Source organism: Thamnophis sirtalis, unplaced genomic scaffold, assembly GCF_051295495.1.
Source record: "Thamnophis sirtalis isolate CommonGarterSnake01/CBP01778 unplaced genomic scaffold, rThaSir2_p1.2 scaffold_3, whole genome shotgun sequence".
Classification (NCBI taxonomy): Eukaryota; Metazoa; Chordata; class Lepidosauria; order Squamata; family Natricidae; genus Thamnophis; species Thamnophis sirtalis.
Genome location: NW_028261383.1, coordinates 1,977,912 through 2,004,270, shown reverse-complemented (window position 1 = coordinate 2,004,270; position 26,359 = coordinate 1,977,912). Strand labels below are relative to the sequence as shown.

The following is a 26,359-nucleotide window of genomic DNA, read 5'->3' as shown; positions in this document are numbered from 1 at the left end:
ATTTTTTTTCTGTATTGCTCTAATCCAGGTTGTTACATACTGACAAACAGTATGATAGTTTCCACCAAGGTCCTCTGTACCGGGGGGAACAGTATTCAAATCTGATTGGTTGAATGGTCTGACAGCTCAATATAAAAGGATTGTATATAGTTGTCACTTAATAAAGAGCTGTTTGTTGCTGAATCGTGAGTCTGCCTCATCCATTCAACCGATCTAACACAGGGGTTTCAAACTGGATTTCATTGAGGGACACATCAGGGTTGTGTTTGATCTTGGGGAGGTGGGAGGGGCTTGGCCAGCTATGTCATTTGTGTCGGGGGTGGCTGTAGTGGCCTAAGCATTCTGCCAGCAAAAACAGTGCCTCGCTGTTTCCAGGACAGGTCTGTGGGCTGGATCTAAGCACTGCATGGGCCAGATCCATCCCGCGGGCCTTGAGTTTGCTACCTCGGCTCTAATCAATTTAGAAGAATCCCTGGTCTGATTAGAACTACAAAGAGATTAAATTAAAAAAAAATCATTTTTCATTTAATACATTATCTTTGCAGAGCAAAAGTAATGGGATACTCGAAAAAGCTTTCCTTCATTTTGGCTGTCCAAGAGATTAATCAGGATTCCCGTCTCTTGCCCAATATCACCCTGGGTTACAGTGTCTATGATAATTATTATAGTGCAGGAAAGACCTCAGATGCTTTGCTGGATCTGCTGTCAGACGGGGAGGCCAACGTCCCCAACTACAGTTGTGGGAGACAGAGAAACACAGTGACTGTTCTTGATGGGACTGAAACTAGCTTCTCCATCCAGATATCTTCAATGCTGGGCACTTACAAAATCCCACAGGTGAGTCTCTGCTGCTAAGACAAATTTTAATCATGCAGCTTTCTCTAAGAGATGGAGTAAAGCAAACATATCCAGTCTTGTCATAGTCCGAGTCCTGCCTTGGGGACCTTTTATTCTCCTGGAAGGAAAAAAATCCTTCAAGGAGCAAAAGGAGAAAAGCAGGGCTTGAGTAGAGGCGTGAGTAGAGGCATTTTCACTACAGGAACTAAGCCTTCCTTAGACATAGAATTGATATTTTACATTCTTGGCTTTCCTTGGTCTACAGTAGACTGTCCATAACCTCCATAACTGTCTGGTTTGGCTCTGCAACCAAACAAGACGGATAATTTGAACTGCAGAAAAACAATTGCTACCAACCCGCCTTTCATCATGGATCTGTATACTGCACAGGTCAAAAAGAGGGCTGTGGAAACATCTACAGACCCCTCACATCCTGGACATAAATTGTTTCAACTCCTACCCTCAAACTCCTACCCTCAAAACGATGCTGTAGGGCACTGCACACTAGAATACGTAGACACAAGGACAGTTTTTCCCCAAATGCCATCACTCTGCTAAACAACTAATTCTCACAACACTGTCAAATATTACTAAGATTGTATTACTATTATTCTTCTCGTCCTTCCTAGTACCTATCTTTTACCACTTATGGCTATAATCATGTTGCTTGTATCTTTACAATTAATACTGTTTTATTTGTTTCCTAGTATGATTTGATTGCTTATTAGTAACTTAGGACTATCGCTAAGTGTAGTATCTTATGATTCTTGATGAATGTATTCTATTTTATTTTTCTTTATATACACTCAGATCATACGCACCAAAGACAAATTCCTTGTGTCTCCAATCACACTTAGCCAATGAAGAATTCTACCTATCTATCTAAATAGTTCTCCACTATTGGAAAATAACATTTTTTTCCATTCCTTTTCAGGTTAGTTACAATTTTGTTTCCCAGATTCTGAGGGATAAAACGAGCTTTCCTTTCTTCTACGCGATGCTCCCTGCAGAAGGATTCCATTATTCATCAATGGTCAAGCTGCTCCTCCATTTCAGGTGGACTTTGGTTGGTCTGATTGTCATCGACACCGAGAAGGGGGAGAAATTCCTGACTATCATGACCTCCATGCTGATAAGGAATGGCATCGCTCCTGTTATATCACAGAGCTTTTCAGCAACTGTTCCTTATCTTTCAGTAGATTATAACGTATATCGCAAGTGGAGACAAGTAAGCGTCTTCCTTTTCGCTACAGAAATGAATTCAATTGATGCAGGAACAGCCGTCCTACACTTTGTACATCTCAAGGTAAATGGACCTATTGAAGGGAAAGTCCTGCTTGCAACAGTGCTCTATGACTTAACCTTTTATTTATCAGAGAGCAGCGCAGTCTCTCGTCACCACTTTCATAGCATCCTTTCCTTTGTTCTGAAGGCAAAGAAAACCCTGGATTATCATCACTACAGGCAGCTTCATTCTTACATGGGATTATTTATAGAAAAATCCTTTAAGTGCTCAGAAACCAAGGATGCCTTTTCTGTGACAGTCTGGAGACGGTGCAGAGAGAGGGGGAAGTTGCAGGCTCATCCCCAACAGGTGAAGGATCAGATCCTGTCTTTGGACAATTACAACATCATCTGGGCTGTGGCATGGGCCTTACATGCAGCCCATTTGTCCAAATCCAAGAGGAGAAAATTAGACGGTCGTAAGAACTTAAAAACTCCAAGAGTGAAGGCTTGGCAGGTATTTATCTTACATTTCTCTCTTCTGCAGGCAAGAATCCTTTTTGCAATTTCTGTTTTTCTAAACTTTTCAGAAAGTATTCGTGTTCCTGAATCCTCAGGCCTCTCTAGTCTGTTTAAAACGTTCTTAAATATGTTTTTTTGCTTTCTGCCAATTACATCTTGTTTTAAACCCTTAAGTCCCTATTTAAGATATTAATATAACCAAGAAATAGTTGACTCCCTTGATTGGGAGTCAATCAAGTGAACACAACAAGATTTCATGGACTTACAAAAGATCTACAGACCACTCTTTTAGGATCCCCTCACAAGGAATTGCCATTTGTTGAACTTGTGGGCAATCTCCTGCTCTCTCTTTCTCTTGACTGCTTTTAAAGGACTTGCTGTTCCTTCATTCTTCATCGTAATCATAATTCTTTGCTTTTCACAGACGTCTTCAATTAGCCATGAGTAACTCAGAAGTTCCCTCTCTGAGTTACGCCTTGAACCTTATTTTGCGCATAAAAATTACTTTTGTTTTTTGCTTAAAAGAATAAGATTATTCTGAGATGGAATTTAGCCTACCACATCTAATTCTGGATATGGAAAAGCAAGAAAGCTGAGAAAAGGTGTTTGTATACTCTTCCTTCTAAGTGAAAGAGAATATGGGTCATTTCCTTAAAAACATACAGGAAGAAAGGCCATCTACTCCATCTGGAAAAAATATCTGCCATTAGAGAGATTTTCCAACAATTTCTTGCTTTCTTCAATGATGGCGCTAACCCAAATAATTTAGGATTAATGTTTTTCTTGGGAGTTATTATAAAATGGGTCATCCTTGAATTGTGGACATTCAACTTATAAAGAAGTTTGTGGAAAGGTTTTTCAAGAAGAATATTTGATGGTGATAAAGAAGGCAATCAAATAGAGATCAGTTCATAACCTCTAAATCTTTACCCAACTATTGAATTCAGTGAAAGAAAAGTGAGAACGATAGATAGATAGATAGATAGATAGATAGATAGATAGATAGATAGATAGATAGATGAGAGAGAGAGAGAGAGAGAGAGAGAGAGAGAGAGAGAGAGAGAGAGAGAGAGAGAAAGGCTTAGACAAGCTTTTAAGTCTAAACTTCAAAACAAGCATTTTTTGCACACAAAAAACAAGCATTTTGCATACAAAAAGATCGCTCTGAAAAAGCAGACAAAAAGGATAAATATAAAAAATGAAAAGAGAGAGACATAATTAAGACAGAATACCAGCATATAGTCCAAATCTGCAAAAAGAAGTCAGGAAAACTAAGGCTCAGAATAAACTAAGACTTACAAGAAATGTTAAAAATAATATTTAAAAAGTTTCTTTCAACATATTAAAAAACAAGAAAAAAATAAGAAACAATCATATATATCCATGTTTCCCCAAAATTTCTTTTGCGCCCCAAAATAAGCACTGGGGTTTATTTTCAGGGGATGTCTTATTTTTTCCCATGTACAGGAGGCCCACTTCTTCTAGCAATAGCAATAGCAGTTAGACTTATATACCGCTTCATAGGGCTTTCAGCCCCCTCTAAGCGGTTTACAGAGTCTGCATATCGCCCCCACAGTCTGGCTCCTCCTTTCACCCACCTCAGAAGGATGGAAGGCTGAGTCAACCTTGAGCCGGTGAGATTAGAACCGCTGAACTGCAGATAACAGTCAGCTGTAGTGGCCTTCAGTACTGCACCCTAACCACTGTGCCACCTCGGCTCTTCTGCTTGTTCACAGCAGGGCAGGAGGCCATGCAGTGCACCAGTGCTGCCCCTGCAAGGCAGAGTGGGTGGAGCTTCGCCATGGACGCCGCACTGGCTTACCTCAGGGCCCTCATAGGCAGACTACCCATGCCCTGACACCTGTTTCACCTTGTGACAGCTCCAGTAGCCCCATCCAGAAGGGCTTATTTGGGGGGGTAGGGTTTATGTTAGGTGCATGTGTAAAAAAGCATGCCAGGGTTTATTTTTGGGATAGGTCTTATTTTTGGGGAAACAGGGATATATCTCTCAACCCAGCAGAAACACAACTGTAAAACACAGACTAGGAATAAAATTAAAATAAGCAAAAAAAAATAGTAAGGGCATACCTGTCCACACTAGACAAATTCACATCATTAGGTTTTGATGGATTATATCTTAAGAGTTCTGGAGGAGCTGGCAGATGTGATCTCGGAACCACTGAACCATATCTTTCAAAGATCCTGGAGTACTAGTGAATTACCAGAGGACTAGAAGAGAATTGATGTGGTTCCCATCTTCAAAACAGGGAAAGAAAACACATCCAGGAAATAGCCACAATATGAAAAAGATGTTGAAACTCTAGAAAGACTACAGAGAAGAGCAACTAAGATGATTATGGGGCTGGAGGCTAAAAATATGAAGAACCATTGCAGGGTTGGGTATGTCTACTCTAGTAAAAAGAAGGACGAGTGAACACATGATAGCAGTGTTCCAATATTTGAGAGACTCCCATGAAGAAGAGGGGAGGCAACTTATTTTCCAGAGCACCGGAAGGCAAGAAGAGAGAAATAAAAGAATTTCTGTAACCATTCTTCGTACATTTTAGCCCCCATCTGTCTAATCATTCTTGTTTCTTTTCTCTGTACTCTTTCCAGACTCTCAGCATCTTTTTTATATTGCGGTGACCAGAACTGTATGCATTATTCCAAGTGTTGTCTTACTAAGGCTTTGTAAAGCAGTATTAGAACTTCATCTGATCTTGATTCTTTCCCTCTATTAATACAACCTAATACAGTGCTTTTTGACTGCTGCCACACACTGCTAAGTCATATTTAAGTGATTGTCCACTGGGACTCCAAGATCTGTCTCACAGCTACTGACATTAAGCCAAGTTTCACCTACTGTAGCCTATACCTACATATGGCCTTTTCTTCCCTAAGTGTCTACCTAACTTTTTTCTATATTGACTTTCATTTTGTTAAATAGGGCCCAGTTTTCAAGTCTGTCAAGATCTTTTTGTATCCTGAGCTTGTCTTCTAGGGTGTTGGCTATTCTTGGCAGCTAAATATCATCTCCAAATTTGATGAATTCCCCTTCTAGTCCCTCATCTAGATTGTTTATGAAGATATTGAAGAGTAATAGGCTTAAGACCGAACCTCGTGGTACCCCACTGCTTACTTCCCTCCATGTAGATGTAGTATCATTAAGGATTACTCATTGAGTATGATTTGTCAGCCAGTTACAAACTTAGCTGGTTGTTGTGCTGTTTATCCCACATTTTTTCTGGCTTGCCATGAAGTAAGATGTGGTCTATTTTATCAAATGCTTTACTGAAATCTAAGTATACTATGTGCACAGCATTTTGCTGACCTACTAATTTAGTCACTCTTCAAAGAATAAATAAAGATTTGTTTGGCATGATGTTTTTGATGAATCTATGTTGGCTGCTGGTTATAACTTTTTTTGCTTCTAGGTGTTCGCAGATTTGTTGCTTGATTATCTTTTCCAAGACTTTCCCAGGTATTGATGTCCAGCTGACTGGTCTGAAGTTTCTGGGATCTGTTCAGGTTTATTTTTCCTTTTTTGAAGATAGAACTACATCTGTTCTATTCCAGTCCTTGGGGAGTATCAAGATCACGTGAAATGTTAGTACCACGTTGTAAGTCCTTGGTAAGACCACATTTGGAATACTGCATCCAGTTTTGGTTGTCACAAAGTAAAAATGATGTTGAGACTCTAGAAAGAGTGCAGAGAAGAGCAACAAAGATTACTAGGGGTCAGAGGCTAAAACATAGGAAGAAAGGTTGCATGAATAGTAAAAATAGTAACAAGAAGGACTAGGAGTCATATGATAGCACTGTTCCAATGTTTGAGGGCTTGCCATGAAGAAAGGAGGGCAACTTATTTTCCAAAGCACCAGAAGGCAAGAAAAGAAGCAATGATTGGAAACTAACCAAGGAGGGAAGCAATCTAGAACTAAGGAGAAATTTCCTGACATGAAAACAAATAATTGTTAGATTCACTTGTCTCCAGAAATTGTGGGTGCTCCATCTCTGGAGATTTTAAAGAAAGGATTGGACAATGGTTTATCTGAAATAATGTACAGTTTCCTGCTTGAGCAGGGGGTTGATCTATGAGATTTCTATGGTTTCCTTCCAACTATGATGATGTTCAATTTTCTACGGCATTTTTCATGGGAATAATCACAGAATCTTGAAACTGTGGAATTGTCTCACCATCATATTTTAGTGGTATATTTAAAAACAAGTTAGTGTTACACTTAAAGGGTTGATAGATTGCCTCCTGAACAACTTGGGAAATGATTCTGAACCCTTCAATTCACTCATCATTATGAACAAAGGGGATTTGCAAAGGAAGCATGGATGTCCTGTAAAAATTCACATATTCTCTTCCATTCCAGATTCATCCCTTCTTTGAAAAATCTGAATTTTACAATAAATCCATAGATCGAATGTATCTGGATGAGAAGGGAGATCTGGTAACAGACCTGAACATTGTCAGCTGGCTGTTTCACAACAAGTCACTTCACAGAGTGAATTTGGGCAGCCTAGAAAAACGGGGAACCCTGGATTTCAATATTATGGACAATCCAAAGGGTTTGGAAGAGATGGTTAAGCTGAACAAGGTGGGGAAAATCTTTATTTCAATCTTAGTAGATCTCCAATCAATGGGCTTATTTTCTTGGGTCAAGTATAAGTTTTGATAGGCAGCAATTATTTTGTGATATCAAGTAATCTGTGAGAAATATATCCTTAACCATTTAATGAAACTGATCACTAGTCTTTTGTGTAGGAAAATACACTTGACCCAGAATATCTTTGTGGTCCTTCCCCCCAAAACATAAAAATGCATTATATTGTACCTTGAGCAATACAATATATATAAATTTTTAGAGCCTAAAGTATAACAAGAATGTTAAAAATGTTAAAAAAAGAGAAGAAAAGAGAAGCAACATGCCACCAAACAGAATATTGAGCTCTTCTAATGTTCTTCACATCTTACAACTCTAAACCTTGAACGTAAATCACCAACCTCTTTCTCTGTTGCCGTTTGCTTGAAATCAAATGATCACTCTTTTTCTTCCTTTCTCTGCCCAGACCCTGCCTTTTTCCAGGTGTGTGGAAAGCTGCCATCCTGGATTCATGAAGGTGCCTCAAAAAGGAAAGCCCATCTCCTGCTATGACTGCCTTCCTTGTCCCGAAGGAACCATCTCCACCATGGAAGGTGGGACCAAACTTTGGAAAGACCACATAACTCAACATTTTCTTTTAGGGATTTAGGATTTAGGATTTTATTAGTATTTATAGGCCGCCCTTTTCCCTGAGGGGACTCAGGGCGGCTTACATAAAATAAGGGAGGGAGGGTACAAACAATAGACACAAACAATACATAGAAGTAAAATAGTAAGCAACATTCATTCATCATTCGGGTGGGGACAAATTAGCTTTATCCCCAGGCCTGACGGGCTAGCCAGGTCTTAAGGGCTGTGCGGAAGGTCTGGACGGTGGTGAGGGCATTTTAATAGACATTTAACTATTCATACTTAATAAGTCTATTTTACTCTATTTTATTCTATTGCACAATAAGAAGTGACTTATTTCAATATGGTAGGAATATCCCAGTTTGTGACTTTGGTCGCTGGGTTCAAAGTCACATGGTTGCTAGGCCAGATGAGCAATTTTATCAATGCTCAGTTGATAAGTGGCAATACAAGGAAAGGAAGGTAAACCAAAACAGGCTTCCCTGGGGAATTTCACTTTCAACAGTAATGCACAAAGGAGTAGTAAAAATCCAGCCTGCGGGGTGCTTAGATCTGGCTGCAGGGCCACCCTGGAAATAGCAAAGGACTGGCCTGTGGTGCAGTGGTGGGTTTCAAAATTTTTTAGAACCTCTTCTGTAGGTGTGGCCTGCTTTGTGGGAGTGGCCTGCTGGCCATGTGACTGGGTGGGAGTGGCTTGCTGGCCATGTGACTCGGTGGGCATGGCCAACTTGTAAAATGTGGTAAAACTCACTTGACAATGCTCTTGCTTAGCAACCAAAATGTTGGCTCAGAAACATTTGAAGCACGCAAGTCTTAAAGCTGTCAAATTACAAGACCCTTGCACCCCTAACCCTTTAGGAAAAAAAACCCAGGAGTGTTCAAATGTGACACTTTAAGACTTGTGGACTTCAACTCCCAGAATTCCTCCTCCAGTCATGTTGACTCAGAAACTCTGGCATTGAAATGTGCAAGTCTTAAAGCTGTCAAGTTACAAGACCCTTGCACCCCTAACCCTTTAGAAAAAAACCCCAGGAGTGTTCAAACTTGACAGCTTTAAGACTTGTGGACTTCAACTCCCAGAATTCCTCCTTTCACTCTTCATCTTGATGATATGCGGATGGGCAGAGGGAGGGAGCTGGAACTGCTTCTAAATGGCACTGTAGATTTGTGGAACCTCTTCTATAGAAGAGGTTAGAACTGACAGGAAACCACCCCTGCTGTGGTGTCTCTGCCAGTGAAAATGGAGCTGAGGAGGGCTGCATGTGGCTCTCCTGAGCTCCGTTTTTGCTGGCAGAGGACTGCAGGAGGCCGTCGCAGCTGAAAACAGAGCTTGAGAGCCCGTTTTCACTGGCAGAGTGAAAACCCGTCCCCCAAGGTCAAACACAACCCTGATGACGCCCTCAGTGAAATCAAGTCTGACAGCCCTGGCCTAATAGAAAGCATTTTTTCTTGCTTTGCAAACATGGGTAAAAGGGGTAAGGAAGGAGAGGAATTCACCAATAAGGATAACCATTGACCCTAAAATTGCAAAACATAATCTAGAAATGCATTTTTAACAATTGGCTTCAGCAACATTTTGTCTATGAATGGATAGGTGCCCATCAGAAGGATCAGTCTTGGAAGGGGTGATTGAGGTTACAAGTCTTAATGAGCATTATACAAAGGAACAAGATTTAAGTTCAATGTTACTTTTGCTGTTTTTCAGATGCAGAAAAATGCAGTAAATGTCCAGCAGATCAACATCCAAATGACAACCGAGACCACTGTATCCCAAAGATTAAAACTTTCCTATCCTATCAAGAACAATTGGGGATCATCTTGGCTTCCATTGCCTTGTTCCTCTCTTTAATCACATGCTTTGTCTTGGGAGCTTTCATTAAATTCCAAGAAACTCCCATAGTCAAAGCCAACAATCGGGACATCTCTTATATCCTCCTTGTTTGTCTCCTGCTTTGTGTCTTCACCCCCTTCTTGTTCATTGGCCAGCCGAGTAGAGTCACCTGCCTTCTTCGACAAACGGCCTTCAGCATCATCTTCTCTGCTGCCATTTCTTCTGTCTTGGCCAAAACCATCACAGTGGTGCTAGCCTTCTGGGCCACAAAACCAGGAAATAATGTTCAGAGATGGCTTGGAAAGAGTTTGGCCAACTCCATTATCCTCTCTTGTAGTGGCTTCCAAGTTGTTCTCTGCAGTATCTGGTTAGGTGTTTTTCCTCCTTTTCCTGAGTCAGACATGCATTCACAATCAGCAGAAATCATTCTACAGTGCAATGAAGGCTCTGTCACCATGTTTTATGGTGCCCTTGGCTACATGGGCTTCCTGGCTGCCATCTGCTTCACAGTGGCTTTCCTGGCCAGGAATCTTCCTGGGTCTTTCAATGAAGCCAAGCTGATCACCTTCAGCATGCTGGTTTTCTGCAGTGTCTGGGTGTCCTTCCTGCCTACCTATTTGAGTACAAAAGGCAAGTATATGGTGGCTGTGCAGGTCTTCTCCATCTTGGCTTCCAGTGCAGAACTTCTGGGCTGTATCTTCATCCCCAAATGTTTCATTATTTTCCTAAGACCAGATTTAAATACAAAAGCACATGTGATGTCTAAATAAAATAGAAATGTGAGTTTTGGGTAGATGTGCTGCAAAATATCAGTTAATAATTCTTACAAGCAGCTTTTTGACATTTTAATGTTTGTCCTTAGAGAGGAAAAGAGAGATGTGGGACTATATTAGCAATAGACTGTATCATGGTGATTTACATCCCTCTCTAAATGGTTTACAGAGTCAGCATATTGCTCCTAACAATCTGGGTCCTCATTTCACCCACCTCGGAAGAATGGAAGGCTGAGTCAACCATGAGCCGGTGAGATTCGAACTGCCAAATTGCACTCAGCTGGCAGTCAGTAGAAGTAACCTGCAGTACTCCATTCTAACCAGTACTGCAGTACTGCATGCCATCCTGGCTCTTAAAAAGATACCTTGAAGTGTCTGATTCTTAAGGAGCTTTATCAGAATTTCTGTTGCAGGATAATGGACATGTTTCTCCCTAATAAGATATATATATACACACACACATATATATACACACATATATATACACATACACATACACATACACATATACATATACATATACATATACATATACATATACATATACATATACATATACATATATGTTTGTGTGTGTGTGTGTGTGTGTACACACACACACACACACATACATACACACACACACACATATATCTTATTAGGGAGAAACATGTCTATTATGCTGCAACAGATATATTGAAGACAGCAACATTTTATACATGTTATAATTTTATGTCATTTTATTCTATTTTACATATTTATGTATTAAATTATATTGTTTCTTACCCTATAACAATTGTATTTTACCCTACTCTTATTTTAAATTGTTTGTATAGGACTTTATTGGTGATATGTGTTTGAACCTTGTGCTTTGATATGGCCTATAGGCTAATCAATAAATCTATTTATAATAATAAGACAATAACAGTAGAAGGTCAGCAAAACCATTTGTGGTTTTCTAATTATGAATACCTAAGCTTACATCATCTGTTATCTCTGCATCCATAGAACTGTATCATTTTCTCTCCTTTTCCGAATTGTATAAATATGAGCGCAAACTTTTGTCTGTAGGAATCCACCTCATTATTTTTCGATGGTAATTCCTCCAGTGCACATTTATTTGAAATCTATAAACAACACTTTGAGACTTTGACTATTGGTTTTTGAGTGCTGCATTTGATTCAACATAAACTGGTGTCAGAAGTGGGTTTCTCTGTGATCAGGCTTAACAGCTAGGACAGCCTAGAGATTCTTCCTCCTCCTCTTCCTCCTCCTCCTCCTTCCCCTCCTCTCCTCCTCCTCCTCCTCCTCCTCCTTCTACTCCTCCTCCTCCAAATGGAAGGGACCTTGGAGATCTCCTAGTCCAACCTGCTCAAACAGGAGTCCCTATGCCCACCCAGACAAATGGCTGTCCTTCTTAAAAGCCTCCAGCGATGGAACATCCACAACTCCTGAGGGCACGCGATTTCACTGGTTAATTGTTCTTTATTGAGAGGCAATTTCTCCACTATGATCCAAGATTGGATTTGGCCAAGGCCCACACTTGCACCTCCACAGGCCGTGAAAGAAAGGGATTACCTAAAAAGTGTAAGGCACCTTTAAAAAGCTGTTGCTTTACAATCAGGAGAAAAGCAGCCTGATATGTGAATCCAAACAACACAATAACCAACGCAGGGAAAGAGAGAAAAAAGGAAGTACCTCCAACTCCAGATATGGACAGAGACCATACAGATAAGTTATTTGGAGGGACAATTTAAGAATGACTTGGAGGAAGGCAAACGGGTAATTTGCAGAGTAAGGCCATTTTGCAGGCGGCTCCACAGAGGATTCCAGCTGTGATCATGAAACACCAGTTAGGACCAGCAGTACTTGAATATATATAGAAAAATGGCATACAGCTATCAGGCAAGGTGGTAGATCCCAGTGGCCACGTGGGGAAGTTGGGAGAAGAGCAGATTAGAGAGGAGCTTTAAATTAATTTTAACTTTCCCACCTAAAGAGAAAGACAGGCAAGAAAACCAAGTTGCAATTTAGATGAAAGAAATCAGCAGATGAGAAGCTTGAATCAAAGCCGGTAAAAAAAACACAAACCAAAATTTATAAGCTTGCACATCTGCTTGCATCCCAATTGACCTGACATACATTACATATACGAAAGAAAAAAAAGTTAATAGGTTAAATGAGCAAAGTTAAAGTTCAAGGCATTCTGTTAAGTATCTGTTATTGAAATTTACTTGTAGAAAATCTACAATGGTTTCTAATTTACCACAAATCTGCCCAATCGTTACCTCTAATCTGTCCAGCATCGATTATCCTGGTTTGGCTCAAAATAATGAAAACTTTCCTTGGGGTTTTAACTGGGAACTTCCCCAAAAATTGCATCTCGTTTTCCAAAGTTTTTAAGTCTCTTGTATGTTGTGACTATCTCTGCAACATACATTTGTTGAAAAATCCTCCTTAAAAACACAGCATTCCTTTTGCCAAGAAACTCCAATCCATCCTTCATCAGTTCCATCATTTAATATTTATTGTAATCTTTTCTGGCAAGTCTATATTTTGCAAACTAAATACATTATTCTTCACATCTGACAGCAACAGATCAAATCTGATTCCAGTTCATCAACTTCAGGAATTATTTCCTGCTTTTGGATATTGTCTTGAGTTTCCACAGCCCTGGTTAACTCGTCAATTTTTTTGTTTATATTTTCAAATAAAATTTGTAAGTTGGAGAGCTTTCTTTTCTCAAATGCTTCCTAGAAAATTTTATCTCCTTTTAGAGACATTTGAAGAATATACTGTTCTTTCTTTCCAAGGAGAAGAGAAGCAGATGAGTCATAACCTGGTTTCCACAAAGAAAGATGGAGATAAAGCTCCTCCCCCAGTCAAAAATGACAGCAACGTTTAGACAGATTCCTCCTAAGAGTTCTTGGGGTATATACTTAATGGCGTTGTCTCCTTTAGTTCGGCAAGATTTGTATCGATAGATGTAGGATAGTAAAAGAACTGTTTGAAGATCTTTAGCATGTCTTTCTTGGTTTTTAGAATTGACAGGGCTAGAGATTTTGCCTGATCTGATCACTTACAACCCCCAGTTGCACATCTTCACCCTGAATTTTACCAGCTGGGTTTTATAGAGGTGCCTCCTCCCTGCATGCATAGCTTGAGGGCCTGGATGGAGAAGTAGTTGCATTTCAGTCCTAGCTGGAACTGATTGTCTCTCGGTTTTGGGTATTCTGATTATGGAGCTGTTCCGTCAGTATCTCTGGCTAGGGTAGTAATCCCCCCTGACCAAAATTGTATGCAATTGGGGTCCCGCTGGATTCCTGACTTCTACTTCTAGGAGCACTTTTGTACAAATTCATCAGGCTGTGTCCCTTCTTGGATCAGAAGTCTCTACAAACAAGCATTTTTGTCTGGATTATTGCAATGAATTCTGCCATCTCTTTCAACTGCATTAAAAATCTCAAATCAATCTGAAGAAGACATCCAGACGCAGGCAACAGGAGCTCAACCAGCAGTTGGATGGTTTGGAATTCAATCTCTTGTTAATATATTTGAAAGAGAAGGAGCTCATTTGTTAGAGGAAGCTGAAGGGGGCATTCATGTACTTGACTTTTTCAGAAAAGTTGATGGAATTTGCATCGTGTGCAATTTGAGGATGGCTGTCAAGATACGTACAGTTCCAATTTGTGGAAAGATTTCTTGAACGACACATGGAGATATTCTCAATGGTGACCTTTGTTTTGTACATTGAGAAACAGTTGTTTGGAAAGATTCCTGTCTTTTAAAGAGAAGCAAAAAATGGCAAACTGGTAGCTGTTTTTATTATCAAGAATCAATCGATGGTATTTAATCCTAGATGGATCAAAGACAATAGTGCAGTGGGTATATCAGAAAATAGAAGCCGCCTGTGAAATTTCAGGGACTTAAATAGAAGAATAGATTGTTTACTTTGAGGTTTAGCTACATGGTTAGGACTGCCTGTTTCCCGGGTATGTATTTATCCCAATTAAAGCAGGACGTAAAGTGAGATTTGGACATTAAGTGTGAAACCTACTGGGTCAGGCTGGACAGCCTCTCAGGGCCCCTTTACTTCTATATTAAAAGCCACATAGATAGAGTTGGAGCTTGCAAAAGAACAGGAAGCAAGTGCCTAATCACAAGATGTCCCTATGTCAAAACCTATGTCAAAAGTCCAAGGTTCAATTAAAGTTCGTTAATGACATGTACTCCATAGCAAAAGGAGAAGTAAGACCCCATCTCCTTATAAGGTTTTCTCCTCAAGGTAACCACGAAGAAATTAGTTAAGTGTTTCCATGTTACGCTACCTTTGAGAATGTATAAGAACGTGTGCTTCGATAATGAAGGTTGTTCAGAACTTGCAATGCTAGCCATTGTGTTAACTTTCTGAACCTGGCTGCCAAATAAACTTTTCCTGTATCCTGAGAAGTCTAAAGCCTGTCATTTTTTGCAACACAATCCTGTATTAGAGGGAACCCCCTTATGGAGTGCTGCAAACCTGTTACCATGGCAATGCCACTGTGCTGTATAGTAAAAGCATATGACTGGGTGGGTGTGGCCAACTTGACATCACTCACACAATTTGTTAGTCACATGACCCCCCACCAAACCACGGCCAACGAAATGGTGGCAAAAAGTTTTGAGGAGGGGCTCTTCACTGTCTTTTTTGGGGGAGGGAATCTTCAGAGAGCCTGTATTTTGTTTAATGGGCTCAACGTTGCTACCTGGTCCCCCTTCCCTCAGTCTCTGCATCGCTGCCTGCTGCCAACTCGACTCTGCGCAGCTCCAGAGAAGCCATAGCAGAGTGGGCTATGTAATAAGCCAGGTTGATTAAGGTGGTGTGCTGCTCCAAGAAGCTCCCAAAGCTCCCAAAGCTCCCAACTGCGGTCGGCAGCTGAAGTGGTCTGGGTGCAGTGAGCGCTGCAGGACCAGGAAGTGTTGCCAGAGCCAGGAGAGGTCCAGGGAGGAGCCACGCGGGCAGCCCAGCACCCTGAAGAGCCCGTGTGGGGCTCCGGCAGCTGCAAAGCATGGCACAAGGGGCAGAAGCCCCTGAACCCAGTGGAGCACCACAGCTCCATTACCACCAGTGCCCGGCCACATGGGATTGGGCCCCAGTACACAATGTCTACTGCCGTATCCACTCCAACAGCTGGCTGCCTTGTACCCATCCCTCTCCATGCAGCAGGGGGTCTTTGTTGTCCTGCTCGGGAGACAGAGCTCGGGGAGGAAGGAAAGGCCGGTTCAGACAGTCTCGCCCCACATCCCGGCCAATGGTAGAGCAGCCCAGGAGCCCTTCAGAGGCAATGGACTCAAGCGCTCCTCTTGGTGGGGCGGAGGTTCTTGCCAGCTCCTGGCCTGAAGCCTCACAATCCCCCCCCCCCAGCCTGTCAAGTATGCCTCACTGCACCGGGAGTCACCTGGTGCTGCTGGTGGGTCTCAATGGCAACAGATGGATGGTTGAGATAGTGCCTCCTCCAGCCTAGATGCTTGACTTCAAGCCAAGGCCTCAGGGCTTCTGGAATGGCCCATGTGCGAAGGGCACTCGGTTGGCTCTGGCTGCTGGATCTCCGGATCTTGCGGCTTTTTCAGGATTTTCTTTAAAAATCTCCAGATGAAAACTTCTGAGGTTGCTTTGGGAGGGGTCAGATGGGAAGCATTCCCCTCCTCCCCAGGAACCTATAGCCTCGGAGCCTGCTGCTACTCCCAGCCCTTGCACAGTAAAGAAAAACTTCCCAGGAGTGTGAGAAGTTGTTAATTGCCTCGCACTCATGAGAAATTTTTCTTTACTGTGCAAGGTTTTTCCTGCACACAACAGCTGAGTGACACTCACAGTGGGGTGCAATTTGGGTCAACCCCCCCATCCCAAGGCAAGGCCAATCAACCATGGTTCGACTCAAGAAGCCAAGGGTTGCTTCCTCGACCAATTCCACCGAAGATCCCCTTCATCCTTTTTGAGTTGGTTGGCTTTTCTGCCCAAGGAACAACTGAGCCAAACTGCTCCTGCCTGGTGGCACCCCACCACTCCCAGTGCCAGATCACTAAGCCAATCGATGGTACTCAATGGGAGTTGACTGGGCACAAAGCTGGGGTGACAATGAACCTTCAAGGTCACCCACCTGCCTGCTTGCCCAGCACTCACTCAGCCACCCCTTTCAATCCCCCGGCTGAATGCAGGCACTCACTGGTGACTGGAAAGCGAGGTTGTCCACCGCCTGTTTGCCCAATGACCCCCTACCCACCTATCTCTCCCTCCCTCCCACTCCTAACCATCCCTCCAGCCCCCGCAACATCCCCCTGCTTGGGTGCTGCCACTCACTGTCCAGCAGAAAGCAAGATCAGCGACCCCCTACCCACTTATCCCTCCCTCCCAGTCCAACTCCACTGGCTAGGCTCAGCCAATCACGGGCTCTTTCTTCTTCTGTTTCCAAACTAAGCCCCGGTTGGTTGGTTAAAGTGTGGGTTGGATCCTAATGCTCCATCACTGGAGGCTTTTAAAAGGGAGAACTTTTCGGTAGCCGGCTGGCAAAGAAAGTTCTCAGCCAGCTGGGCGGGCAAAGGGAGTGGGCAGTAGCTGCAGCCTCAGTTTGGTGCGAGCTGCGGGCCTGGTCCGGGGAGGTGGAGAGTGACTCACCTGGGTGGCTGCTGTGACAGCTGAGGGAGGAGAACCTCTTCTCGCCTCTGATGGGACTCCTCCACATTTGCAGCCGTAGCACCCTGCTCCTGCTGGCATAATGAGCCAGGCCACAGAGCCGGCCGGGTCCCATCCTGCATGTTGCACCCCCTCCCAGCCTTCACCCACAGTGTCAGGCCTGCAGTCATATTTATTGCTGGATCTTTGGCCTGCCACACTCTCTAATGTTTTACTGTGCTGTTTCATTAGTGGGGAATTGGGAGGGGGAATGTAAGGAGTAGAATGTGTTGTTGTCAAAATAAAAAAATCCTTTCTAGAAATCAAGGTCATTTTTTTTTCTCCACACCTCTGAGCCTGACCGGAGCTGGATGGGTGGAAGCTGCCAGCGTGGCAGTGGAAGATTGGACCATGTGATGGACTGGTGGGTGTGGGAGCAAGATCATAAATTTTCAACTGGGTGGGGAACCCCAGGAAGTTTTCAGATTCGAGTTTCCACAGATGTGCCAACATGACTCTCTTAATAAATTGGAACTTTGAGGAATATTTTGCCTTGGACTCTGATTTAACTTTGGATGATATGTGGAATGCTGATATTAACCTGAATGTCCTTTAAAATATTTCATCAGCTATCCCAAGCTGGGAAATGGTTAGGGGTACTGAATCCGTTCTGACCCAACCCTGAGCAGTACAAAATTTCAATGAAGATGGAGGAAGAAAAAAAGGCAGCAGAGAAGGCCAAACATGACGGATCGCTTGTATTTGCACCTTCTAAAGAGGTAGTCGAGGCTGCAGAACCTAAAGGAAGGGAGCTTTAGCTGGGGACTCGGCGAAAGGAACATACCCCTAGACCTCCCTCACAGACAGATCTAGCACTGCAAGGGAAATCCTCAGGATTTATGATCTCTAAGGAATTTCTGCTGGAAAGAGAGAGGGTTGCCAGGGAAACTCCAACACATCAATTGAGGATGGCCAGAACATTCAACACAAACAATCTCAATAATATTTTTCCACCTTGATTTCATACTAAATCCTTGCGGGCTGTTGCCATGGCTTTGGAAATCCATAAAAGGGATTGTAGAGAGAGAGGACCTGGGGAGGTGTTTTCTCCTCTCTACTTCAGAAATGAAGCCTTGACTGGATTCTGTCTGAAATAAGAAATCTATCTTCCACTTCGCCTTCTCACATTTTCTTCAAACTTTATACAGGGTTGGAGGCTCCATCAGGAAGACATCATGTTGCTGCTCCTTTTGCTGTTTCTGTGGACACAGGGAGTCTGCTGTGTGCTCAAAGGCAAATGTCCCCTGACTCTACAAAGAGGTAAATTAGACCCAAATAATTATTACAGGCCAGGAGACTTTTACATTACTGGCATATACTCTTCAATCAAGGCATTTTTAAAAAAATTAACTTTCCGAGAAAAGCCTTCATCTCAAGTATCCTCGTAAGTAAATCTTCTTTACTGCATATTCTATATCATACTTATTTCAGCCGTTTCCTCCAGGCATTGTGTCATTTCATCTTTGCTGATAAAGTTTAAATCTTGCAGCTCATTAGCTTCCTTTGTAATTAGCAAGTAAATCATCAAGTAGGGATCTTCAGTTTCTCTTGACTTTGAAGAACAAATACTTTTCTTAATACCTTTGAAAGAGATCTGGACTGTGGACAAATAGGAGTGCCAATTTGGCATTTGTTATTTCCTTAAGTTGCTATGTCCGTGATTCCCATTTTGAATTGATAACAAATGCCATAATGTTATAATGACTTGAATGTAAATTTAAATCTTCAGTCAAAGTCTTTTGAGAGAGGAAATTAAAGTACAGAACTGTGCAGGATTGGAGAACTTACTGAATTTGTGAAGATTCAGAGCTCATTTTCTGTGTTGTTTGTGTCTGTGCATTCATTCTGGATTTATCATTTAAACAACTTCAATATTAAATACCAAAGAACATAAATAGAAGGAAAAAAGGGAATATATAAATCTTAGACCAACTGCAATGATACTGACAAACACAAGACCAAGCCAAAGCTAATGATAGATTTCTTTAAAGCTAAGTTGTGTCTTAAAACAAAATGTACCGTAAAGTTAATGAATCTCAGTTCCATTAAAATACGAAAGGTCCACTGTGTTGGAAATGTGGAAGAAGGGATGGCACATTCTACCATATTTGGTGGTCCTGTACTGAGGCCACGAAATACTGGAGAAGGATTCAAAACTGGCTAAAAGAGGTTACCGGGGCAAGTATGGAATGGAAACCCGAGACATTTTTACTAAGCATAAAACCAGAAAACTTGAGTAAATCTATATGGCATTTGAGCCTACATATAATTGTGGCCACATGAATACCCTATGTGCAATTTTGGAAATCTACTACCATACTATCGGAAGATGCCATAATTAAAAAGATTTATGAATGTGCAGAAATGGACAGAATGACGGGTTGGCTGAGGGACAAAGGAGAAACGGAACGTTATCTTAGCTGGAATCTATGGTATATGTGGGCGACAAGGAGAACAGCAGGGACTTAAAACGGGGAAAGTTAAATAGCAGTTGTTAATAATGGGAACTAAAAGTGAACATGGGTATTGTAATAGATCCCTGAACTTTGTAATGAAAAAATGCTGGTTAGAGACTAAACAATGAGGAAGAAAAAAAAGTTGGGCTGTGAATGACTGTCACCGCATGGGGGTGGGGTTGTTTGTTTAAAGTTGTATTCGTATTTGTATGTCTTATTTAAAAAAAATAATGTATAACCAAAAAAGATTATTTAAAAATAAAATAAAACACGAAAGCTATCTGGGGTAAACTTTTAGCCTTCTTTGGATATATGAAGTAATCCATCCCAATATGTCAACAAACTTTGTCAACCTCCTCACTTCTCACATACTTGGTTAGTGCTTTTGAAGTATAATCAGATATGGCTGATTACCAAAAGCTGCTCAATGATGACGCAGCCTTCCGTTTTTCAGAGGTTGGTAAAATGAGCACCCAGATTGTTGGAGGCAATATGCCGACTCTGTAAACAGCCTAGAGAGCGCTGTAAAGCATTGGGAAGCAGCGCATAAGTCTAAGGCAGTGGTTCTCAACCTTCCCAATGCCGTGATCCTTTAATACAGTTCCTCATGTTGTGGTGACCCCCAACCATAAGATTGGTGTCTCGGTTCCTAAGACCATGGAAAATATGTGTTTTCCAATTGTCTTAGGCGACTCCTGTGAAAGGCTCATTCAACCCCCAAAGGGGTCCCGACCCACAAGTTGAGAACCACTGGTCTAAGGCTATTTCCTTTGCTTTTAATTATGATTTTATTATATTTTTTTCATTGTTCTAATTCATCTAGAAAAATTCCTGTAGTAAAAGGAATGGTAAAAAGAGATTAAATAAAATATTCTTTTCACTGATTAGTGTACATTTAATACATTATCTTTGTAGGAACTATGTAATGGAATACTCGAAATTGCTATCCTTCTGCTTAGCTGTCCAAGAGATCAACCAAGATCCCCGTTTCTTGCCCAATATCACCCTGGGTTACACTATCTATGACAATTATTACACTGCAGGAAAGACTTCGGATGCTTTGCTGGACCTGCTCTCAGAGGGGGAAGCCAATGTTCCCAACTACAGTTGTGGGAGACAGAGAAACACAGTGGCTGTTCTGGAAGGGGCTGAAACTGGCTTCTCCATCCAGATATCATCCATGTTGGGCATCTACAAAATCCCTCAGGTGAGTCTTTGCCGGGAAGACCATTTTTAATCATGCACACTTTCACTGAGGGAAAAAGTAAAGCAAACATAGCCACTCTGATCATGGTCCCAGCCCAGATTTGGGGACCTTCTGTTCTTCTGGGTTAAAAAAATTCTCTCCAGGAGAAAAGGGAGAGAAGCAGAGCATGAAGCAATGGGTGAGTAGAGGATACTCACTTCAAGGACTGAAATTAAGTCCTCATAATGGATGGACTTGTCATCTTACATTTTGGCCTTCCTGGGTCTACAATGAAAGAATTTTTTTTTCCTTTTCAGATTAGTTACAATTTTGTTTCCCAGACTCTGATGGATAAAACAGGCTTTCCTTTCTTCTACCCGATGCTCCCTGCAGAAGGATTCCAGTATTCAGGGATGGTCAAGCTGCTCCTCCATTTCAAGTGGACCTTGGTTGGCCTGATTGCCATCGACACTGAGAAGGGGGAGAAATTCCTGACCATCATGACTTCCATGCTGATAAGGAACGGCATCGCTCCAGTTATCACGCAGATCTTTTCACCAACTATTAATAGTCTTTCGGTAGATGGCAATGTATATCGCAAATGGAGACAAGCAAATGTCTTTCTTTTTGTTACAGAGAGCCATTCAATTGATGCAGGAACATCCTGTTTAAATATTGTACATAAGTATGTAAAGGAACCTGTTGCAGGAAAAATCCTGATGGCAACAGTGCTATCGGACTTAACCTTTTATTTGTCCGATAGAAGTTGGATCTCTCGTCAACACTTTCGTAGCCTCCTTTCCTTTGTTCTGCAGGGAAAGGAAAGGCTGGATTATCATCAACATAAGATGTTCCATTCTTACATGAGCCGCTTTATAATAAAGTCCTTTAGGTGCTCAGAAACCAAGGATGCCTTTTCTGTGAAAGTCTGGAGACGGTGCAGAGAGAGAGGAAACTTGCAGGGTCGTCCGCTACAGGTGAAAGATCGGATCCTATCTCTAGACAACTATATCATTTACAGCACTATCTGGACTGTGGCACAAGCCTTACATGCAGCCTTATTGTCCAAATCCAGGAGGAGAAAGATGGAAAGTGTTAAGAGCTTAGAAGCTCCAATGCTGAAGGCTTGGCAGGTATTTCATTTATGTTACGTGCGACTCTCATTCAGGCAACATTCCATTTTATAATTTTATGAACTGTGGAAATATTCTGAAAAAAAATCAATTGTTTTGACCAAAAAAAAGAAAGAAACGGAATTCCAAGTTTCCATTCCTCTCACTTTAACATTAAACTCAGTCTTTTCCCTTCTTTAGCAACATATTTTCCTTTGAAATTATTATTTTTTAAACCAACAAAGGAATAAAGAAGTGGAGAAAAAGCAGTCGTTCACCCAGCCTTCTCTTCATTTGCAAAAGAGAGAAGGCTGTGACAGTTAAGGATCTGAGAAGGTTCAGTGAGAGGGAATATGTTGAAGGATTGTAAGATTCTGGTGTAACTGAGCCAGAGGGACAGTCTGTCCCTTCAATGTCATTTCCTTAGAAAGCTATAGAAAGAAAGGCTGTCCAGGTTACCCTGAAATGTATATTATAGTTCATAAATCCTAACTTTGATGAAGTCAAAAAGATTTTCAAACAATTTCTTGCCTTCTTCAATAATGGCATTAATCCAAACAATTTTGGGCAAATGGTTTTCATGGTGGTTATTATTATGAAATTGGTCATCAATATTTTACCCAGTATTCAGCTGATTGAAAGAAAAGAAAATTGAGAATACTTTACACATAGATAAAGGTTTAGGCAGCCTCTGTAGTCTCTTAACAGATCTTTAAGATAGGGAAGGTCAAGAAACAGGTAATTCAGTGATTCCTGGAATACTACTATATTTCTCATGTCATTCATGACATGGTGGTCCAAAAGGTGCTTTCTTTCAAAAGGCACCTGGATTTTCTTGTTTTGTAGAAGACGTTTCGCTTCTCCTCCAAGAAGCCTCTTCTGTTCTGACTGAATGGTGGATAATGGAACTATTTATATTGCTTGCAGTCATGTGCCCTAGCTTTCTCCGTGATCCAGCATATATTGGCAATTTGATCTCTAGTTCCTCTGCCTCCTGCCTGTACTTCTGGAACTTCTCAATCCACATACTGCCTTGAGCCTAGGTTGTAGGTTTTTGAGTACAACTTTACTAGCATGTGAAATGAGTGCAACGGTGCTGATAATTTGAACGTTCTTTGGCATTTCCTTTCTTTGGAATTGGAATGTAAACTGACCTTTCCCAATCCTGTGGCCACTGTTGAGTTTTCCAAATTTGCTGGCAAATTGAGTATAGCACTTTTACTGCATCGTCTTTTAGGATTTTGAATAGCTCAGCTGGAATACTGTCCCCTCCATTAGCCTTGTTATTGCTCAGATTTCCTAAGGCCCATTTGACTTCTGCATGCAATTGGTTGTCCCTTCTTTCCTCAGCTATTTGCAAAGTTTCCTCAAACAGCCATTTTTCTTTCTTGTATTTATTTTTCTTTGGGATGGTTTTAGTTGCTACCTCTTGTACAATGTTACAAACCTCCGTCCATAGTTCTTCAGGCATTCCGTCTATCAGATCTAATTCCTTAAATCTATTTGTTACCTCAACTGTATATTCATCAGGGATATGATTTAGTTCATACTTGAGTGCCCTAGTGTTTTTCCCTACTTTCTTCACTTTAAGCCTCCATTTTGCAATGAGAAACTCATGATCTGAGCCCACAGTCAGCTCCTGGTCTTGTTTTTATTGACTTTATAGAGCTTCTATTTTATTTCTGTGCTGACCGTCTGGTGATGTCCATGTGTAGAGTCATATTTTGTGTTATTGGAAAAGAGTATTTGCTATGACCATTGTATTCTCTTGGCAAAATACTATCAGCCTGTGCCCTGCTTCATTTTGTACAACTTAGAAAACTTTCATTTCCCTTGTCATGCAAACAGAGGGACTTGCAAAGGAAATATGGACAACCTGCCTAAGCATTGATATAATCTCTTCCATTCCAGACTTATTCTTTCCTTGAAAACTCCGGGTTTTACAATAAATCCATAGACGGAATGTATCTGGATGAGAAGGGAGATCTAGTCATAGACCTGAATGTTGTAAGCTGGCTGTTTCAGAACAAGTCACTCCACAGAGTGAATTTAGGCAGTCTAGAAAAACGGGGATCCCTGAATTTCAAGTTTATGGTCAATCCAAAGGGTTTGGAAGAGATGGATAAGCTGAACAAGGTGAGGAAAATCTTTATTTCAGTCTTCGTTTGTTACCAACAGATTGCTTTCCTGAATTAAACAGAGCTTTTGAATGTCACCAACATCCTCAACAAAATCTTTCTATAGATATCAAGTTATATGTGAGAAATAAATCCTTAACCATTTAAGTAAACTATTTGCTAGTTTTCTGTGAACGGAAGTACATGTGAGACAGGGTTGGTTTCAGTTTATTTCCCCCAAAGGAATAGAAATAAATTTTACCTTGAACAGTTTAATATGTACATTTAGAGTCTAAACCAGCGATGGTGAACCTTTTTGGCTTGCGTGCTATAAGCGGGGGGAGTGCAGGGGGGTTGTGCACGGGCGTTCTGCACCCATAATGCAATGTGCAACACCCCCCCCATGGAAGTCACATCCAGTTTGCTCATAGGGCCAGTTTTTTGCCCTCCAGGGAAGCTCCTGAAACCTCTGGAGGGCCTCCAGAAGGGGCGGGGGAGGCTGTTGTTGCCTTCCCCGGGCTCCTTTAAAGTTTCTGGAGCCTGGGGAGGACGAAAAATGGCTTTAAAAAAGTCTGAACTCAGCTTACCAGCATGCGCATGCGCTCTGGCCAGCAGACAGGGCAACGCCTCACGTCCCCTTACAAATGGCTCTGCGTGCCACCTGTGGCACATGTGCCATAGGTAGGCCATCCCGGGTCTAAACTAAAATCGATATGTACAAAATGGTCAAGGAATTGAGCAGGAGGTGTCCAAATGAAGTCAGAGACGCCGACACAAACTTGTAGTTAAATAAATATATTTTACATCTATATTTATAACAAACCAGATAGTCAGGCAGACAGGAACATCATGAGATTTGATGACAGAGCACAAGCAGAAGAAAAAGGAGGGAAAAAGGGAAACTCCCCTTCCACACCCAAAGCAATCAATCAGAGCACAGATTCCCTCACCACCCCACTGCTCTAGCTACTAAATTTAAATACCTTAACAAAATATTAATAAGAGAGAAGAAAAGGGAAGCAACATGCGACCAAATGATCTTTGAACTCTTTTTTATTTATTTTATTTTTTATTTACAAACATACAAAATACACACACAGAGAACTTAGATGTACACTACATTTACACAATACAGTACAAACAGGAACTTCCTGTTCTTTCTAATAGCAATTTCAAATCGATACAATTCTCCTTATGTTATTTCCCCTTCTAATATATTTCATTTGTGTTTCACCATTTTTAACCCTCTTATTTTACTTATCTATCTGCTATATTGGGTGATTACCTCTAATAAATTTAAGTTCTTGTGTGTGTGTGTGTGTGTGTGTGTGTGTGTGTGTGTGTGTTAGTTCTCCTTAACTTCTATTTTTGGGCTTTATTGGCTTCTTTCATTGATCCTTGTTTTTTTCTTATCTCCACCTATACCATTTTCCCCATATCTGATAATATTCTGTTTCTTCTTTTCCCTGGATTTCTTTTGTTAATTTGTCCATTTTGGCACAGCCTATAACCTTTCTTAATATTTCATCTTCGCTTGGTATAATTTATTTGTCCATTTTTGAGCAAAGGCAATCCTCGCCACCGTAATTATGTGTGAAATTAAATACTGGATTTCTTTTTTATATTTCGTTGTCATTATTCCTAGTAAAAAAACCACCTTCTGGTTTCCAATCAATTTTGACTCCTCTTGATTCTAGCCAATTTTTAATCCTTTTCCAATACTTTTTAACCTCCTCACACGTCCACCATATGTGACAATATGTTCCATGTGTTAATTCACATTTCCAACATTTTGGTGAAATATTTACTGAGATTTTTGCTAACCTTCTGGTGCTAGGTCCATCTGTAAAACATTTTCTACTGGTTTTTCTTGTATGCAACTGATAATGTCATTTTTAAATTTGTCCTCCCAAATTTTTCCCATTGATCTAATTCAATATTGTAGGCAAAGTTTTGTGGTCATGTTACCCTTTGTTCTTTCACAATTTCTTCTTCCATTTTATATTTCAGAAGACATTTATATATTCTCCCTATTATCTTTCTTTCTGTGCTTTGGATTATTTTGTCTAATTCATGTGGTTCCATTTGGATGCCATATAATTTAGTATCGTTATTGATTTGCAAGTAGGCTAGCCAGTCAACTTTCATGTTCTGTTCTGCCAATTCTTTGATTGTTTTTAAATTTTCCTGGCCATTAATTAAGTCTCAGTATCTTAACACTTTATTCATATCAGTAAAATTTGGGTGTGTCGTCCTTTCTGTCAGGTTTGAACTCTTATAATGTGCTTCAACTGTAGCAACTCTAAGCCTTGAACTAGAGATCATCAATCTCTTTCATTTTTATCCCCTTCTGGAAATTAAATCATAACC

The 26,359-nt window shown here is 41.1% G+C and overlaps 1 protein-coding gene across 1 annotated transcript; it reads left to right on the top strand.

The window, feature by feature from the left end:
* The first annotated feature begins 555 nt into the window (after positions 1-555).
* LOC148047019 (vomeronasal type-2 receptor 26-like) lies at positions 556-10,427 on the top strand. Its single transcript, XM_087707676.1, has 5 exons — positions 556-837; positions 1,772-2,065; positions 6,966-7,190; positions 7,663-7,789; positions 9,532-10,427. Exons 1-5 carry the CDS (start codon positions 556-558, stop codon positions 10,425-10,427), a joined length of 1,824 nt encoding a protein of 607 aa, XP_087563802.1.
* Positions 10,428-26,359: the final 15,932 nt, after the last annotated feature.

What these genes read in the sequence shown, in the direction of transcription:
- LOC148047019 (XM_087707676.1), top strand. Translation starts at nt 556, where the DNA reads ATGGGATACTCGAAAAAGCTTTCCTTCATTTTGGCTGTCCAAGAGATT. An exon ending in GCACTTACAAAATCCCACAG is followed by an intron (nt 838 to 1,771) that starts GTGAGTCTCTGC and finishes ATTCCTTTTCAG; the next exon opens with GTTAGTTACAATTTTGTTTC. An exon ending in AACCATCTCCACCATGGAAG is followed by an intron (nt 7,790 to 9,531) that starts GTGGGACCAAAC and finishes GCTGTTTTTCAG; the next exon opens with ATGCAGAAAAATGCAGTAAA.